Below are 18152 nucleotides of genomic sequence, written 5' to 3' on the forward strand. Positions count from 1 at the left end.
GCAGGATATTTGAGTTCACACCTTCCTTCTGTTGTCAGTCCGAACTTTACACACAGTTTATGAACAACAGGAAATAAGCATATGAGGTGTGATCAAACAATACGGGGATTGTTTAAATAAAAAAATTTATTACAGTAAAAGACACATTGCCATTAATTCTCCTCAAAATACTCCCCCTCGCTTCGAACACACTTTTCCCATCGTTCTTGCCACTTTCTGAAACAGTTCTGGAAGTCCTCTTTCATGAGTGTCTGTGGTTGTGCTGTCGTGGCTGCCTCGATGTCCTGAATCATTCTGACATTGAGGAGGAGCCAGAAGTCGCAGTGTCAGATCCAGTGAATAAGGTGGATGAGGACACACTGTAATGTTTGTATTTGACAGAAATTGCTGTACCAGAAGCAAAGGGTGACACGGAGCCTTTCCATTGTGATCAACAAATACAGTGAATGCTGCTGCCAGGTGCCATCCAACAGAAAGGTAGGGATGTTCAATACGGTAGGCTGCCTGTCGAATCGTAATAACAGTGTGTGACAAGTTTCAACTTGTTCGTGCAGTCAGTTGGGTGTGAGCTACCGTTGACAGGTGTGTTTTAAAGTGTGCTGTAAATCATCCTCCATCATGACAATACTCCATGTCACACATCACCTCTGGTATACGGCAATTTCTGTCAAATACAAACATTATGGTGTGTCCTTATCCACCTTATTCACTGGATCTGGCACCGTGCGACTTCTGGCTCTTCCCCAAAATCAAAATGACCACGAAAGGTAAATGTTTTCAAGCAATTCAGGATATCAAAGCAGCCACGACAGCACAAGTAAAGATACTCACAATAGAGGACTTCCAGAACTGCTCCAGAAAGTGGTGAAAAAGATAAGTGTGTTTGATAAGTGTGTTTGAAGCAAGGGGGAGTATTTTGAAGGAGATTAATGACAATGTGTCTTTTAATATAATGATTTTTTTATTTATTTAAACATTCACTGTATTGTTTGATCACACTTCATACAATAAAGGAACTCCTCAGAAATGGGAGTTTAAATTTAGGCTAAGGAGTCCACCTTCATACAACCTTTCCAAACTACTTTGCAAAGGTAGAATTTAGTATTTTTCTTTTTGTAGGCCATGGTCTTAACAATTCCTTATTGTTATCCTACCATAAAACAAGAGTCCTCATTTATCACATTGCTTAAAAAAAAGTGGTTCTTACATGGGGTGAGAAGATGCTCTTTTGGGGGTAAAATCAGAATCTTGGTTGGGGTACAGTTTGAGAGAGTTAATCTTTCTTCCTTTTTTCCTTCTCATATTCTGATCCTTTCCCCTGGTAACCCCTTCCTCCCCGGCCAGGTAATGGGAAGGGTGGACAAGGTGAGGCTTCCCTGTTCTCTCCAAGTGCCCTTGTAGCATCTGCGGTTTTCAAGGGCTGACATGAATGAGCCCACTGGCAGAATTACCTACTGGTTAGGGTTTTTGAACATCCTTAGATCTCAGAACACAGATTCGTCTACATTTAAGCCTGACCTTTTGTGTCTCTGGCCCTCAGGTTGTAGATGAGAAACCAGTGTCTTAGAATGTCATTAAAGGCAGGTTTGAGTCCACTGTAATAATTACATATTTGAGTTAAGGGCTTGTAATTATTGAACCAGCTAGGAATTATAGGTGCAAGTGACTATGCACATAAACCTGGCTCCAGGACAGACATGAAAATAGAAATTTCAGCATCATTTCAACTCACAATCACTTAACCAGTAACTAGACAACAACGAATTTCATATTCTTTAGCTACTTGGGCTGTAAGTCCGAAAAGACTTGTTTTACAACCTGTGATAGCATAGAAAGTAACTAAAATCCTCAAGGAACTATCTAAAATTGGCTTATAAGCAGGAGAGTAAAACCAACAATGCCTGTTTCTCCTGATCTCTAGTTCAGCGGTTCCCAACTTTTTTTTTTTTTTTTTTTTTTGCCTCTATACTGTTTACAAGTCCAGCATAGCCCCATCTGTCATACCTCAACGTTTCTTTCTCCTCTAAACTACCACAGGCCATTGAGGTGGAGGCTTGGGGAATGGCATCAGGGGAGAGAGAGACTGCGTGAGAGGGGAAAGAGGAGAAATGAGGGCAAGGAGAGGAAGGGGACACATTGCTTTTTGGTGTGTGGGCAATGCTGCTTCCTGTACAAAGTTATTTGAAAAGCATTTTAAGGTACAGCCTCCATTAAGGACAATATACCCTTCCTTCTCCTACTCCTGGAAACTCTTTTCTCTTCCAAATGCCACCCTACTTTTGATACCTACCTAGCTTCATTACCTCAGTTAAACCTTCTCAGAACTCTCTAACCCAATGATCACTTCTTCCCCTAATCTCAATAGCTCTCACTAGTGTGATCTGACAATTAATCAAGCAACTGCTTCACAGTGTTCCCAGAAACCATTTCAGCTTTCAAATGGCTATGTTCCAAGTTTGCTGGTCAAGTGGTTATATGGGATCTAAAATGTTTTTTTCCTCAAAAAAAAAAAAAAAACAGTTACAACATGCTGGTTAACTTACTAGGTCAGACCTTAAAAATTCTGCTTACTCCATAACATAATTGAAAAGTGGTAAAAATAATAAAAAGTAATGTTATGAAATAGGAAGAGAGTGAAACATTCATTAGTCATGTTAAATGCTGTTTGCCAGCAAGTCACATAAAGATAGGAGATGGATCCTGTGCAGTCAGACAAGAATCTTTTGGTCCATCTAAGGACATACTTTTTCTATTCAACACAATTTCCATTCATCTGAGGCACTATCATGCACTTGATTTTTTGTTGTTATTGTTCCTCTAAAAATTTCAAGAAGAGAGTGAAAGTGATCATGAAAACTTTCTGAGGGTAACTGGTCAAGTTGGAAGGCAGAAAATAAGGAAAAAGATTTAAAAAATAAAACAAGTACATGATCAGAAAATAATTGTCTATCAACGAACCAACCTTCAGTTGATGGAAGAACAAAACAAGTGTGCACCCAGTGGCTGGCTAGTCTGGTCCAGTCACCTGTGTGAGGACAGCAGAGGTGGAGGTGAACAGATGGGCTCAGCAAGTCTCTGGAGGCCGACTGCTTAAAGCTGTTGGATTTGGCACCTGAAGCGAGGGGGGATCGGGGAGGAGGTGAGCCTGTATTAGTATGGAGCAAATTGTTTGCAAACCAAGGCTCACTAACTTAGCAAACTCCCCATTACCATTTATTGACAATTGGACTGTGGGGTTTCTTGGGGGAATTAGGGCATATCTTCTATTTAACCATACTCCCTGACAAGGGATATCAAAGTTCTTCACATTCCACAGTAGATGTAGTCTTTAAACGGAAAGGAAAAGTAAGGCGCTGTTAATTTTTTGTTATAACATGGGGCTCCCCACCTCTCACCCCCATGTGAAGAGAATTTTTCCACCTTTAAACAAACTTCCCTATAAAATCACAGAGATTACAGAGAGGGAACAAAAACGGTGAAAGAGCTTAGGTTTACCTTCAGCTGGTCCAACATTTTTTTTTTTAAACCTCTCCTTATGTTATTCATCATTCTGGATTCTTGTCTTCCCTCTCTAATAGTAACTTCTAAATTCTTAACAATAGAAATACAGGTTACAAGGGCAAACTTTTTCATAAGCTATTATAAAGTTATTTGAATGTTTGCAAATAGTTATTGGGAAGGGCAAGTATCCTGTATTTTAATTTGATACGTTTATTGTATAGTCTCTTCAGAATAAAAACATTCTCCTTTTCTTATAAAAAATAAAGCAAGTGTACTGTCATACTAAAAATGAGGCTCAGTCTGAAATATACTATGACAGCCATTCTTCAAGACTGGTGTATATAAAATGTCCCATTAAGTGGACATTAAAATGAAAAAATATAGCTAGAATTAAGAATTGAACATTGACTAACTCGACTCAATGGAACAATTTAAAGATAATCATGGATTATGATAAAGTTAAAGGAAATATGAGCAGGGGAACTCTGAATCATCATACAAAAAAAAGAAAAAACCAAAAAAAACAAAAAACAATCCAAAACTTGGGACTTTGGTCATTTTTCTAATTGCACTTATGTGAAAATATTTAAATGATATTAAGCATAGATATTAAAAATGGTTCAATTGTTAGCATACTACATATATTATTGATTTAATATATTATAGATTTTAAAAGTTAGCTGTCAAAAATACTATGCAAAAGTAAAGTCCTATTGAAATTTCCTTGTTTTAAAAAACATGCAAATGCATGACTTATTTTCAAAGATGCATGGCCTCATTTAAGAGAAATAAACTCTCTCTATATCACAACATGCATTTTTTCCCCCTGCTCTGATGACAATAAGTACAAATATGTTTCTCAGAAAACATATTTAGCCTGCCAAATTCTTTGTTTCAAAAAGTTGTTGACTTAAAAATCCAAAGTTATGGTTTTGTACACCTGAAACTAATAAAAAAAAGTCCAAAGTTACGAAGCTCTGAGAAAGAGTTAATAATAGAAATGTCAATGGCTTCCATTAAAGAGGAGTCTCTTGGTGTCGTGTCAGTATCATCGTAGCACATAAGGCTCCAGAGTGAGGTAGAACACGTACTTCCATCGCAATACTTCCCTTCACTCAGATTCATTGCTGTATTTCAGGAACAAGAAAATTAACAACCTTGTTTGCTCTCTCCAGCTCACTAGCTTGGAAATTTAAATAATTTTTCCCAGTCTGTTTTGTTCTTCTCAATATGTAGATTCCAAGAATGTTTCATTCTGTTTTTTTTTTTTACCTTTTATACATGATCTACAATGTTTTAATCAATGCATCTTCTCTTCCTTCTATTTTTTACAAATCATGTGGCTTTCTATACAAAAGGAACGGACTAGCACATACTATCTTAAAGCCTATTATCTATTATTACATGTCAGAAGGTAATACAATTTCAACTGGTTTGAAAAAGGTTAAAAAACATTAGTAAAGAAGTTTTCTGATTATAGAACAATCTTAATAACAATAGTAACTTGCCTAAGTGTGTAATAAAATAAACACTCTGCAGAATGGTGCTAATATGTTGATCATATAACTAGTTTTAACATTTCTAAGTTTGTCCTAGTTACCTAAAGGATAACTACCTACATAGTTTTCAAAAGCATTTCAGTCCATCAAAGTTGGGCATCAAGATTTGTAAAGGAACAATAAGATTAAAAAATTTATTCAGCAGGTGTAACAGGCCTTGCAATGAGATCTCTACTAACAGATCAAAATTGCATGTAAAGAAACATTTATTTTACAACACAAAGATTTTTGTGTTATTAAACACACCAATTTTTTTCTTGGAGTTAATCATTCTATAACACAATTAGAAAATCTACCTGGTTTGAAAGTGGTTTCTCTTTCACTAAACCCCATTGCTTCTCTACATACTATAATACTCAAAATATTTACTTTAGAATAAACTTCAGCATATGAACTTTAGGATTACAAACAATTTCTCATTAAAAATGCAAAGACAAATGTTCTTCATGTGCTAGTTTATTCATCTTGTTATTCAGAGATAATTTCATAATGACAATTGTCAATAGCCAATTACAATACCAGGAAATTCACAGAAAATTTTGCAGAGACCTTGTTGCTTTGGCATTTAATTCTAAAAAGTATGCTATCCCATTTTTACATACCAAGCTCAGAGGTCTTTTAGAGTACTTCTAGGCTAATTTTTGCTTACTGTGGGAGGAAGATGATTTCCAATGAACTTTAAATATCTAATTTACGCCCCACATTGTTGAAAAAGACGACGAGGACAGAAGAAGTAGCAGGATAGAGAAAATGCTACATGGATTCAAGTGTTGAGATAACTGACAGTAAAATATATGTTCTTTGGTTAGCAAAGCGAAAAGGGGGAAAGTATTGCATACATGATAGATACACACTAGCATTCTAAAGCAGGAGATAAGAATGTCAAGAGTGTATTCTTCCCCCACTGCCAGATGGAAGGGCTATTATTATAAATGAAAGGCAGCAGCAGTGGATGCCAGGCACTTTTGTTGTGTGCCAGGTTCTGAAGTCCAGATGTAAGCAGGTTACCCCTGGGACAGGACAGGCTTCAGCTCTCGCAGCAGAACAGAACCAATCACAGTTTTCTCAGTGTTTATGATAAGCTGTGCTGTAGAGCCTTCCTTCAGTTCCACTGTGACTAGCAGCAGTGACCCACTGTGCACAGTTTTAGCTGCAAATCTGGAAGAAAAAAAAAAAGAGAGACCTTTTATCATGCAGGGGGAAAAAGAGACAGCATAAATTCAAATAGGTTTAAAATAACTCTTTTTCCTCAATAATTTATTACAGGTTCCCTACTGCCAAAAACCCAAAGCCAAGCATTCTTCTGAAAAATCAATGAACTGCCCAGCGCCATGCTTACCACAAGCCGGTGATTTTAGTGCATGCTTAGAACAGAACAGGAAGTCTACTTCACTTATTAGTTTGAACAACAGATGCATGTGACTAATTCTCCATTCCTATAATTTGGGAATTCATTTAATATTCAACATTTTACCAGGCATAGGGCCATTTAAAATAAATCACTATATTTTTATGTTTAAAATACGTTAAGAAAAGGTACCTTTCTCAAAGAGCTTGACATTTTAAGTTCCTCATATCTGAAAATTGTTACGCAGGAAGTTAGATAATTTAACGTATGTTATAATAAGTTTCAATGAATTTATGTATGTTAAAATATTCAAATTCGGTCTCTAATGTTGATGACATGTAACAAAAATCACGTGACAGCCAAGTGCAACATCACAATCTCTCTTTTAATATTTTGTTTTTAAGGCTTGAACATGAGATCCTTCTTTTGGTTTTAGGGGCCGTCTAAGGCTCCATTACTAAATTCCAAGACATGAAGAACCTACAAATGACATGGAATTACAAGCAAAAAGTAGCCTTTTAAGCACTGCAATTGACTGAAAAGCCATTGGAAGGACAATCCTGCCAGTTCACTCTGTACGCACAGTTGAGCCCCAGAGGCGTGGAGGAAGAGGATGGACGCTACCCTCCTACGCCTCCATTTTCTGCACGGAGCATGTTCCACACATTTTTTTTTTTTGGGGGGGAAGGGGTTTGATTGCAAGGATGACTGGAGAAAAACAAAGTTGCTGCACATGAGCTTTTGAAAACACTAACAAGTGTAGAGCAGGTCTGTGACCTGCTGTGACCCCACTTTGCAGGGCCAATCCCCTTTCCCCTTTCTGTATGACACGTGTCTGAATCTGAGCCATCTGCCTCAATTTGCGCAACATCTTCAGCCACAATGGCACCCAGTTAGCCCTGACAACAGCTCACAATACATAAAAATAAAACGGCTGCGCTGACAGCACGCTGTGGACTATTCAAGAGCAAACCAACTGGTCAGTGTCTCATGTCTGACAATTAGCATGGGCCTTGCACAGAGCCACGGCGTCCTCAGGGATCTGTTTAATTACCATCAACATAAAAGAAGGAGTTTATCAGGAGACACTCAGAAAAACTTCACTCCCGACTTAATTAAAATATTAGCCACTTAAGCAGGAAGCAGATTCTCTTTAAATGAAAAGTAATTTCTTTTGAGTTTTTTTTTGAACTGACATGAAGATCTCATAACACATTAGATTCTTTTTTTGAAATCTAACAAGCCATTTTTGGCCTAAATAGAACCACGAAAATCAGTTTTCCAACAATAATTAGAATAATGCATCAAAAGCAAAACAAATATGCTAATTTTACTAAAATGAAAATATTACCAACACTTTTAAGTTGTGTTTTAAAATGTTAGCTAATGGGTTGTTGATAAAGCATGTTAGAAACCTTCCCAGTCATTTATTTGTGCACTCTCTCCACACATGGAAAGCTACTCTCTCCAAACATGCTGAAGACTTGTAAGAAATCCGACAAATCAGTTTTTCTACCAAGAGAAGCAATTGTAAGTAACCAGTTTAGGAACAGACATCATACCAATGTTTTAAAAGAGGTTTTATGAAGCTGTTAACATACATATCCGTCTGTTCTTCAGACGTCCACACAATAGATTAAGAACTGGGTACCCCAATTTCATTTTTGAGAGATCACAAAGCTTACCAGCCCCTAAATGACCTCTCTTTTCTATCACCCCTGCTGGTCTATGCATTTCTTTTGTCTAAATTTTTGAGGTCCTATGCTTCACTGGGAGAATCCTGTTTCTGTATTTCTGTTAAATCATGTCGCCAAATGATACAAGGTGGTTCTATTGTCCTTTATGTAACTTTCTCCACAGACTTGGTCATCACCAAATCTTCATTCAACAAATATTTCAACAGTGGCCCCTATTTCTGACAGGGTTGTTATTATGTAAACAATAGTCATATTAGTCCCTTTATTTCCTTAACACTGCTATCTTGGGACCATAGAGAAGGAAATTATGTCTGAATAGGAACACAGAAGCACTGTTATTGGAATTTCAGGGTTACAGAGCCCCAAGGCACATTTTATCTCCTTTCTATTAAAATCTTACAGTCGAGGTTAGAATAATAAACTCAGGAGACATAAATGTCAATTTTGAGGTCAGTATGTTTCCAAAGATTAAAATTAGTGTCTTGTACATGTTTTTGAAATCCCACTACCACAAAATTCTCAATACTGTAAAGAATAGGGGCATGAAAGAAAAGAGGCATTTGCTGCAGTGGAAACATGTTTAAGCAAGTCATTCTCGCAATAAAATCTGTTAGCTGATGTAAAAGCTACTGCCTTTTCACTGGGTCTCCATGTTCGAGTGAGTGGGAACGAATGGGGAGAGCAATGTTTGAAAGCAGAAGACTAGCAGATCAGATGTTCTGATGTTCTCATTTCATCGTTCCAAAGGATGCACTTAATGGGAACACAGCATGATTACAATGTGTTTGTTTTGGTCCATGGGAAGCAAAAGCCACTCCCCACAATTTATTGATCATGTAACTTCCAACTTAAAACACATTATGGAAAGACTACTAGTTAGTAACAAGAAATAGCTAGCTTTGGGATGCAAGAAACATTGGTTATAAAGACAGTTTGGGTCAAATACTTACAGACTAAATGTAATGGCTGACCTCAGAACCTCTGTTCTGGGCCTCAAACTAAGATCACTCTGTGACAACATTTTTCCAGAAGGCATGTGATGTTTTTGATCCTTATAATGATAATAGCAGCAAACACTTGTTAAGTGCTTTGTGCAGTGGGCACTACGTACTTCACTTGTGTTTTTTCATTTGATTCTATGAAGCAGATCACTATAGAGGAGGGAACTGAGGCCCACAGAAGTTGAGGAACTTGCTCACGGACACAGGGTTTGGGAATGGTTAAACAGGAATTTGAGCCCAAACATTCTGATTCTAGATCACATACATTTTCTTAAATCTATGCAAAAATACACCTTTAATATTTGTTTTTTTATCCATCCATAGATAAAGTTTTCTGATTTACTTAATATGCATATAACCTATTAATGTTCCAAAAACTTTAAAAAGGAAGATTTGCTTCCCTTTAAAAATCGTGTACTTGACTTTGGTAGTATTCTGTAATTCAAAGCATCTTGCATGATACTTTGTCATAACATATTTTCAATTTCTGCTCTCAGAGATTTAAAATATTTTAAAAATCTCCCACCACCCACTCCCTCAAAAGAGATACCAGCAATGAAAACACACAAAACTTTCTTGAATGGAGCTGTAACATAGGGAGGGACTAGCAGGCCTCAACCAGGGACCAACCAACCTCAAACACCAGGGACACCACAAATGATAACAAATAAGTGGATGACAGTTAAAGATGTATTGCCTATGGATGGTGGGCTCCATGTTATTAAAAGGATACCATCTAGGTATTTTTTGTAATTTTTCATTTTCATCCTACTATCAAGCACTTGCTGTGTGTAACAACAATTGAGAAGATAAAATTGTTTGGATCATCTGTATTTCATTTTATTAAAATTTTGGTCTATTATCTTCTCTTGCAACTGACATTTTTATCTTTGAAGCCTATAAGAATTCTTAAGATTAAAGAAAACGACAAATAAGCTGGTTGCCAAATCTAAAAAAAGTATGATCCACTCTTCAAAAAAAAGTTAATTTGTCTTAACTATTGACAGAATTATGAAAACAGGTCAAATTAACAACTTTGAACAAATATATTATTTACAACACATGGACTTATTTCCTTGTGCACTTAAACCGTACCTTTTTTGTTTTTTAAGATTATTGAGAAGTTAGCTATGGACCATAAATGGTCTTTGTCAGAAAAAAAAAAAGAAATCCTATAATTGAATTGTTTTAACAACTGAAATGCTAATAGGATAACATGAATTAAAAAAATATTTATCTGAGAGGTGGCTTCAACCTCCAGGGTATTCACACACATAAATTTTTTTTACCCAGAATCATATTTGCTACACTTAATGCAACAGATCTAAGACATGCTTTTTTCTTTCTCTTGGATAGTCTTCCTGGTTTCTGATTTTTCTATTCTGAGTTCAATTTTCTTGTGTTTTCTGTTCTACTGGTTACCAGAAGCTGTGACAATGGCCCACTCAGGCTAAAACTTTTTTTTTTCCTACTCTGTACATGAAGCCTTCAATTACTGCCTGCTGAAGCAGACAGAATCCTATTAGTAAGAAAGACGATCACAAGATGCAGTGCCCTGCCCTAGCTGTATAAAAATAATTAGTCCAAAGTTGACAAATGTGTAATGAAGTTGCACAATGATTATATACGTAAGAAATACTAGTTTGAATAAACCTCCTAACAACATATACCTAAGCATGGTTATGTGGAGCATTGTTTTTCAAATTCAAAATGATAAATCCTTATTAGTTTGAGTTAATATAACAGAACATTTTAAACAAGCAGAGGATTTATAAGTTGTAAAAAATTCCTTTTGTTGACTATAAAATTGTATTTTAAAGTTAAGCCCATTACACTATTGAATTAATATTGAGAAAAAATTTACATGATTTAACTTTAGGAAATTTATCTAATGCAATGTATTTTTCCATTATTAAAAAAAAACAGCCAGCAATATTGTAGTATTTTCCTTTAATGTTCTGATGAAAAGAGTTGAAATAAAAAAATAAGTTCCCATCACAATTTAGGACCCTCTATTTTCAATTCTAATCTTTGGAGATAGTATAAAAAAGTGATTCCCTACTCTATTTGGTCAACGATGCATTCTTTCTTTGTGCTGGAAAGCTAAAAAAATCTGAGTGCACTTTCTCAAAGAAGACACTAAACATTCCAGTTATTCCAGAACATTTTTGGTTTTGTCTGTTTGGTGGGGGTAGGGTGGGATGGGGCTTAACAACAGAAAACCAAATTGTAAAATAAAGTCTTACCCCATTCTCTTTGATTCCTTCCAAAATTGTCAACCCAGAAGGAAAGCCATCAAGATTACCTTTCTTTCATTTTTACATGAAAACAGTCATATATTCCTATTAGAAAAACCGTTGCATTGTTACATTACAAGCGGTGAAATTAAATAAAACTTAAAGAATTTTTTAAAGCAAAAATCAGCTGTGCAGTATGGTTATTTCTGAAATATCCAAATATGCCTTCCCTGTAAAAATTAACTGAGGTCCACATTTGTTTTTCAATGAAATGCTGCTCACAGAGCCTGCAGAGATCAAAGCAGTCAGATAAAAAGCAGTGCTGTCCTCTAGTGGATAACCAATAACCTGTAAAGAATTCTGATTTCACAAATCTTCAGTCCTGTCTGAGATCCCAAATTTGTTATACTGTAGAAAAGACCAAAGCCTGGTACATTTATATTAACAATTGTTACGCAAAATTCTGTTTTAAGACAGATAAAGTATGGTGACTCTAGTATTAGGGCTTATAAAATTAGGGCACCAAGACATCAAATGTTTGCTTTTTTTCTATTATTGTCCTTCAAAATTATCCAGTACTTAAATATTCCATAGCTACCAGGGAAAAAGAAAGAAAACAACTAACAAATGACAACAATAACGCAAAAGTTGATCAATATAAGAAGAAATGGACGGTGATGGAAGGGGAGCTGACTCTGGGTGGTGAACACACAGTGTGATTTATGGATGATGTGATTCAGAATTGCACAACTGAAATCTATGTAATTCTACTAACAATTGTCACCCCAATAAATAAAAAAAAAAAAAAAAAAAAAGAAGAAATGGAAATATCAAATACCCCACCAAGAAGTGACAATGCCATTCATGTTTGTAACCCCAGCACTAACGATATCTAACAAAGTTCTTTAAAAATCATTTAATGGAGTAACACAATATAGATATTTTAGGATGGAAACAATAGTGTACACCAGTATTTGCCCCTATTAATAATCATTAAACATGTGTATGATAACAGTGATTCATCAGGAATTTAAGGCCTAGAAATGAAACAAGTTGTTCTTTATATGTACTTAAACAAAAAGACTTTTATTTTAAACCTGAAACAAATAAACTGTTTTTAAATGTGTTGATAAACTAAAAAGTTGACTGCCAGGTTGCCATGAACACACTTTTCCATTCATAGCACCAGACTCTCCTAATAGTTAAGGACCTAAGTAACAATAGCAAAACAACATTTATTCTACTAAGACTATAATCCCTCACAAGTTGTTCAAAACATGCAAATTAAAAAAGTGACAGGGTAGACAAAATCCAAACCATAGATTAAGATATATGGGGGGTGGGTGGGAGGGATGGGGGTGTGGGAAAGGATTATAAATAATGAACACAAGTTAATAATGAAAGCTGTTCTAGGGTCTTGTTGAATAAGTTAAGGACTGAAATAGAATCATAGCAGAGGCAACGTTTTCTGTTTTCACTCAAATATCACATTTTCCCCTTATAGGGTCAATTTGTTGTTCATGAAAGGGCCAAATGGGTAGGTAGTATGACGACTGTTTTTAATACTATACTGTATACGAATGTCCGAGTTCCTGAAACTGGGTTAAAATGTGAAATACTTGCAACTGCTGAAAGACAAATTTTTACTTATGGTCTAAAGCTGTTTCATAGCTATTATTCACAATATACTCTCTTGGTGGAGCACACTGGGATATAAGAAAAAAACTAAATCAAACATCTTGCCTACTGGTATCCTTAATGACTAATCTATAAAAAGGAAATATATAAACACAGGAAAATGTATTTTAAAATGTGTCATGGGGCTATCATTAATTCTTGATAATTCAGGGCAGCTTCAAACTGGGTTTTGGAACACTTGCCATATAACCAGTGCAGATACGCAGCTGTATCTGCACTGGCAGATTCCTGAACCCTGTACCAGATGTACTGAATCTGAGTTTTTGTGTGTGGGTTCGAGGAATCTGAGTATTACATGAACTCCCTCATGACTCTTTCGTACAGAAAAACTTGAGAGATTTTGAAGCTATCAATTTTTAGCTTTCTGCTTTTGGGTCACTGTACATTGGTATCTTTATCAAAGAATAAGCAATGTAACAAAAGCAACTGCATCTTGGTTTCTACATTATTGAATATGAACCTCTTTCATCAACCCTCACTGATTTCTTACTCAGTGGAATACAAGAAATTTTTCCTGGCCCAGGATGAACCCTAGAATTCCCACTGCTGATCTCTCTAATCACCTCCCCTAAAACACATTAAATCTTGTACCCATTCATATAGTAGTTTACTGCTGTTCATTCTGCTCTTTGTATATACTTTATTTATGTATTTGCTCATTAGTCATGTCTTAAGTAATACACTTTAAGATTTTTACAATGCACAGTATACCTCTTATATTGTAATATGAATATCTAATACAGGACGTTAATATATTCAGCTGCCTCTTTAATAAATGCTTTTTGATGATTTTTTTGATTCTCATTTCTGTATTACCATTATCATGTGATAAACGTAATTTGGAAAACAGCAAACTGGCACAATACCATAACTCTGTAGTTCTCAATAAGATGATTTTGCTCTGAAAGAGCAGCTTTTTCAATCAGCAAGTAAGTACCACAGGCATAAAAACAAAGTTAAGTCTTTCAATAGTATACTGGTTAGCTTTCTGGTATTATCATTTCTTTAGAAAATTAAAACTAAATGTCGTATACTCTAACAGCAGATATGCTTATTCAATTGATCTTTAAAAGTTAACTATGTGAGACATGCTTCTGGCTTTTGAAGTGAATTCCATAAAACTTGTGTCTTTTAATTGACTTTCTCTTAATGGAGGCCATTTTCTGTTGATGTGTTAGGAGCCATTTTCTATTATATACTCAATTTAAAATTTCTACTTATACTATTACACACTTCTGCATATTAACGAAGATTCACTTTTTCTTAGCTAATTCTTGTATTAAAATGTTTTACTTGGTATTTAATGTAAAAATATTCAAATTTTGAACAGTAGTAAGAATAATTTATTCCAAAACTAGAAAACGGGAACTTTATTCATTGAATGTCCAGAAAGACTACCCTAATGTTTACTGAAAAGTCCTCTAGGAAATAAAAGATCCTGAAAAATTAAATAGAACATACGTCAGCCAAGAATAATTTATCTAACTGAAATTTTTATCTTAAAATGCTAACAGTCAAAGTGCTTTTCATACTTGTTTTTAAAGTAATCTTAAATGGATTACAACTAATAAATACAGGAATGGCTTTGGTCCTACTCTTCATACACTCAAAAAATCAACCATCAAAGAAGAATTAAGGAGCCACTCAAAAATCTCACAGGTATTTCAATATTATTAACAATTATAATACATATGTATATAAACTTATATACGCGTATATAAGCTTATTAATCCCACAGGGTAATATAATACTGAACATTACAGTTAAAAATATTTCAACAAAGTGGTAAAATGTAAATTTCTTTTATAATACAAACAGTAATTGTTATTTCATTTTAAATGAAACTAAAAAAGGCATGGGTGCAGATTTTATTAACAGTTTTTATTTTTAATTGTTAATGACTATAAAAAATGGCAAGATGTTACATATGCAGGGTAATAATTTTTATCAATTTCTGTATGAAAAGTACACATATAACTCTAGGTATTTATTACCCAAAGCTTTCTAAAATTTAGAGCATTATTATAACCACACTTTCACTATAAAAGCATATGTAGAACATTTTCAATTAAGTATGATGAGGCTTGTGAGGTAAGACGGCACAGCCTATTGTTAATTATATACAGGCATTTTTTTTACTTCTGACTCTGTAGCAACTTGGGCTCCACCCCCAAGTAACAGAGCCAAACACCAGGCTGCTGATGATACGGCTGGATCAGAAAAGCATGAAGACACTGGCTATGCATGAGGACCATAACCGTTATGTTTGAGGGCAACCTCTGCATTCCAAAGCCAAATATAAATGGTTCTTAGTTGTGTGTCTCCCCTGCATTAGTATGGATAATTGAGAATTGACTATAATTTAATAAACTGAACAGACACCACCAAAACAATTTACAGGTAAACTATGCTTTAGTAAGAATTACACAACTGTGCTAAGTGCCTATCTTAGTCTATTTCCCAACAGGAAGATAACCTTCATATTAGTTGGCTTTGAGAAGGCAATGTGGCTATTTTCTTCCAAGAAACAAAAATCTGGAAAGCTGCCATTGCTTTCAGAAAAGTTAAAAACCCACATACAAAACAAAAACTAAGTTAGAAATTTGAATGTAAATAAGGGTTGCCCTATATCTTTTTGTGCATTACAAAAGAATATACTAAAACAGGACTGAAATATTGCTAGATGGTAGAGATGTCAGGTAAAATTCCATACTGTAGAAGCTAAAAATTAGTTGATGCATATTTTGGTGTTTTAGTTAATTTCAGTAATTAAAAAAAAAATCTATAAATAAAACAGAACAACTTCTGCTAGAGAAAATCACCCAGGAAAGTGAAAAGAAGTATTGAAAGCAGAAAACAATTAAAACAGGAAAACTCAGAACCAAAATATTTTTACTGGAAAGACTTCTGTTAATTTTCCCCCCTACTGGAAAATATAACTGACAGATAATTGTTATTTGCATGGTAGTACCGGTATGATGACCTTGCATCCATTTTATTATTTTATCACTGTCCTACATGAGATAGAAAGGACTTATCATTAATTAAGGAAGTATCAGACCTCTTGAGCCACTTAAGGACCTTCCTCTCAAAAACAAACAAAAGAAAACCCTAAAACAACCCCACCCAAAAAAAAAGTACAAGGTAAATTTGTTGTTTTTGACTAGCACATAGATTTCATTCTGTCACGATTAGTAAATGAAGTTAGGCAACTCTGGATAAAGGCAGATCAAGAACTGAATTCAGCTCTTTTGATGTCAAGTCGAACGTTCTTCCACAGATAACATACAATTTCATTTCAATCGCCTTCTTTTCCCTGCCACCCATTTCCAAACAGATGAGGAACTTAAACTTCAGGAGAAGTTATAACTTGGCCAAGATTACCGAGCCAGTAATGGCAGAGCTGAGTCTAAAACTCAGATCGCCTGCAGTACTCTTTATACGGGGCCTCTCTTGCCCTTGTATTAATTAAAAAAATTGTTTTAAAGGTTGGAAGTCATTCCATTAGATCTTAAACTTATCATATATATATATATATATATATATATATATATATGTATGTATATGATGTAAATATATATAGTGGCAGACGTACAACACTGCAGTGGAATGGCAGAGGAATTTAAAGACGATTTGCAATGAATTCCCTTAAGCTCACAGAGGACTAAGTAACAGTTGCATATTTGTTTAAGGGGTAATTATTTTTATCTTTATCTTCATTTCAAGCCACTGGCATTCATACAAAGAGGGCATACTAATCACATTTTCTGTGACCTTTAAGGACAAATAACTTGGATTTCATGAATTAGGTGCTTGGTATTGAAGACAGTCCTGGTCTCAGAAACAGAAGCTGCACTTGGCCCTATGTTGGTTTTCTAGCAGTTCCTTCTTAACGAAAGCAGACTTAGGGGACTGCTGTCAAAAGGAAATCTGTATGTAGTACCTAAGCTTCCCCTCTATCAAGTAAAAAAGTCAACTCCACTGCTTTATAGGACACGTTTTCCTAGAAATCCACTGAATCTGATGAAATAAGATAAATTCTCAAGTATATCTCAAAAAAGGTATCTTTACAAATTGTCACACTATTATAAAATCTGGTACAGTATATATCCTGTATCTTTCAGGACAGTCCATACCAGCATGCCAAGGATTGTATGAAATAGGGAAGAAGGCCTTAACTCAAATCATCAGGAAAAAAAGGGGGAGCATATATATACATAAATATATATATATATATATATATATATATATATATATATATATATATTTATGGGTGATTTTCAAGGAAAACTATGAATTGAAAACTATGTGTCTACACATGTATAAAGTTATCTCCACATCACGTGCTGGTGAACCTACCTGTGTATATTATCTTGGCCAGAAGGAACTACACCTACGTTGGCTACATTTACAACCTTCTGAAGGATCACAGAGGAAGTGAAATTCTGTGGTGCAACGATGATTACAGCAGAAGTTTCATTCATTCCTGTTAGCATTCCTATAAAAGCAAAAAAAGACTCCCTGTTACTAATTTCTTTATGAAAATCACATTAAAACAATTTTAAACTCATAGCCAAAATTTAAAAACTTTTTTCAAGAAAAGAAATACTACTTCAGAATGTAATTTACAAGATAATTACCATAAAATTAAAATGAACATAAACTTTCAAAAATTGTTAAAAATCCTTATCGTGTAGGAAAATGTATAAAAACGCAGTCAAACATCACTCATAATAAATCTGATTTTAAATACTATAGGATAAAAACACAGAACCACAAATATGAGATTTCAATTTCAGTCACTTTAAAATATACTCAATTAATTTGGCTTACGTAAACTATTAAGCTTTGACTTTTTATTAATAAGAATTCTTTTCCCCTGTCCTTTTCAAAGATCTCTCTTGCCAAATGCTGCTTGAGAACAAATCAAGGTGATTCTGAAATAATAGCAGCATTACCCGATGAATGGCTTCAGTATGTTAGATCAAAGTTATCTCAACGACTGAAAGTCACTAGTTATGTGGTTCCAAAAATTGTACACGTCTGTAAGCTACATTTAGTTGTAATGGTACAGTGAATCGCACTACAGTTACTGACAAAAACACCAACTG

General features: G+C 34.9%; 1 protein-coding gene across 1 annotated transcript in view; it reads right to left on the reverse strand.

The window, feature by feature from the left end:
• Positions 1 to 5484: 5484 nt before the first annotated feature.
• The window catches only part of AP3B1 (adaptor related protein complex 3 subunit beta 1), a 219240-nt gene continuing 206572 nt past the window's right edge, over positions 5485 to 18152 (reverse strand). The window contains exons 26-27 of the mRNA XM_033110712.1: positions 17401 to 17539; positions 5485 to 6218 (exon numbers count right to left, since the gene is read on the reverse strand). Of these exons, the coding sequence (XP_032966603.1) occupies positions 6065 to 6218; positions 17401 to 17539 (293 nt within the window). The 3' untranslated portion in view covers positions 5485 to 6064. The remainder of the gene's footprint in view (positions 6219 to 17400; positions 17540 to 18152) is intronic.

The sequence above is a fragment of the Rhinolophus ferrumequinum genome, chromosome 7 (assembly GCF_004115265.2).
Source record: "Rhinolophus ferrumequinum isolate MPI-CBG mRhiFer1 chromosome 7, mRhiFer1_v1.p, whole genome shotgun sequence".
Taxonomy (NCBI): domain Eukaryota; kingdom Metazoa; phylum Chordata; class Mammalia; order Chiroptera; family Rhinolophidae; genus Rhinolophus; species Rhinolophus ferrumequinum.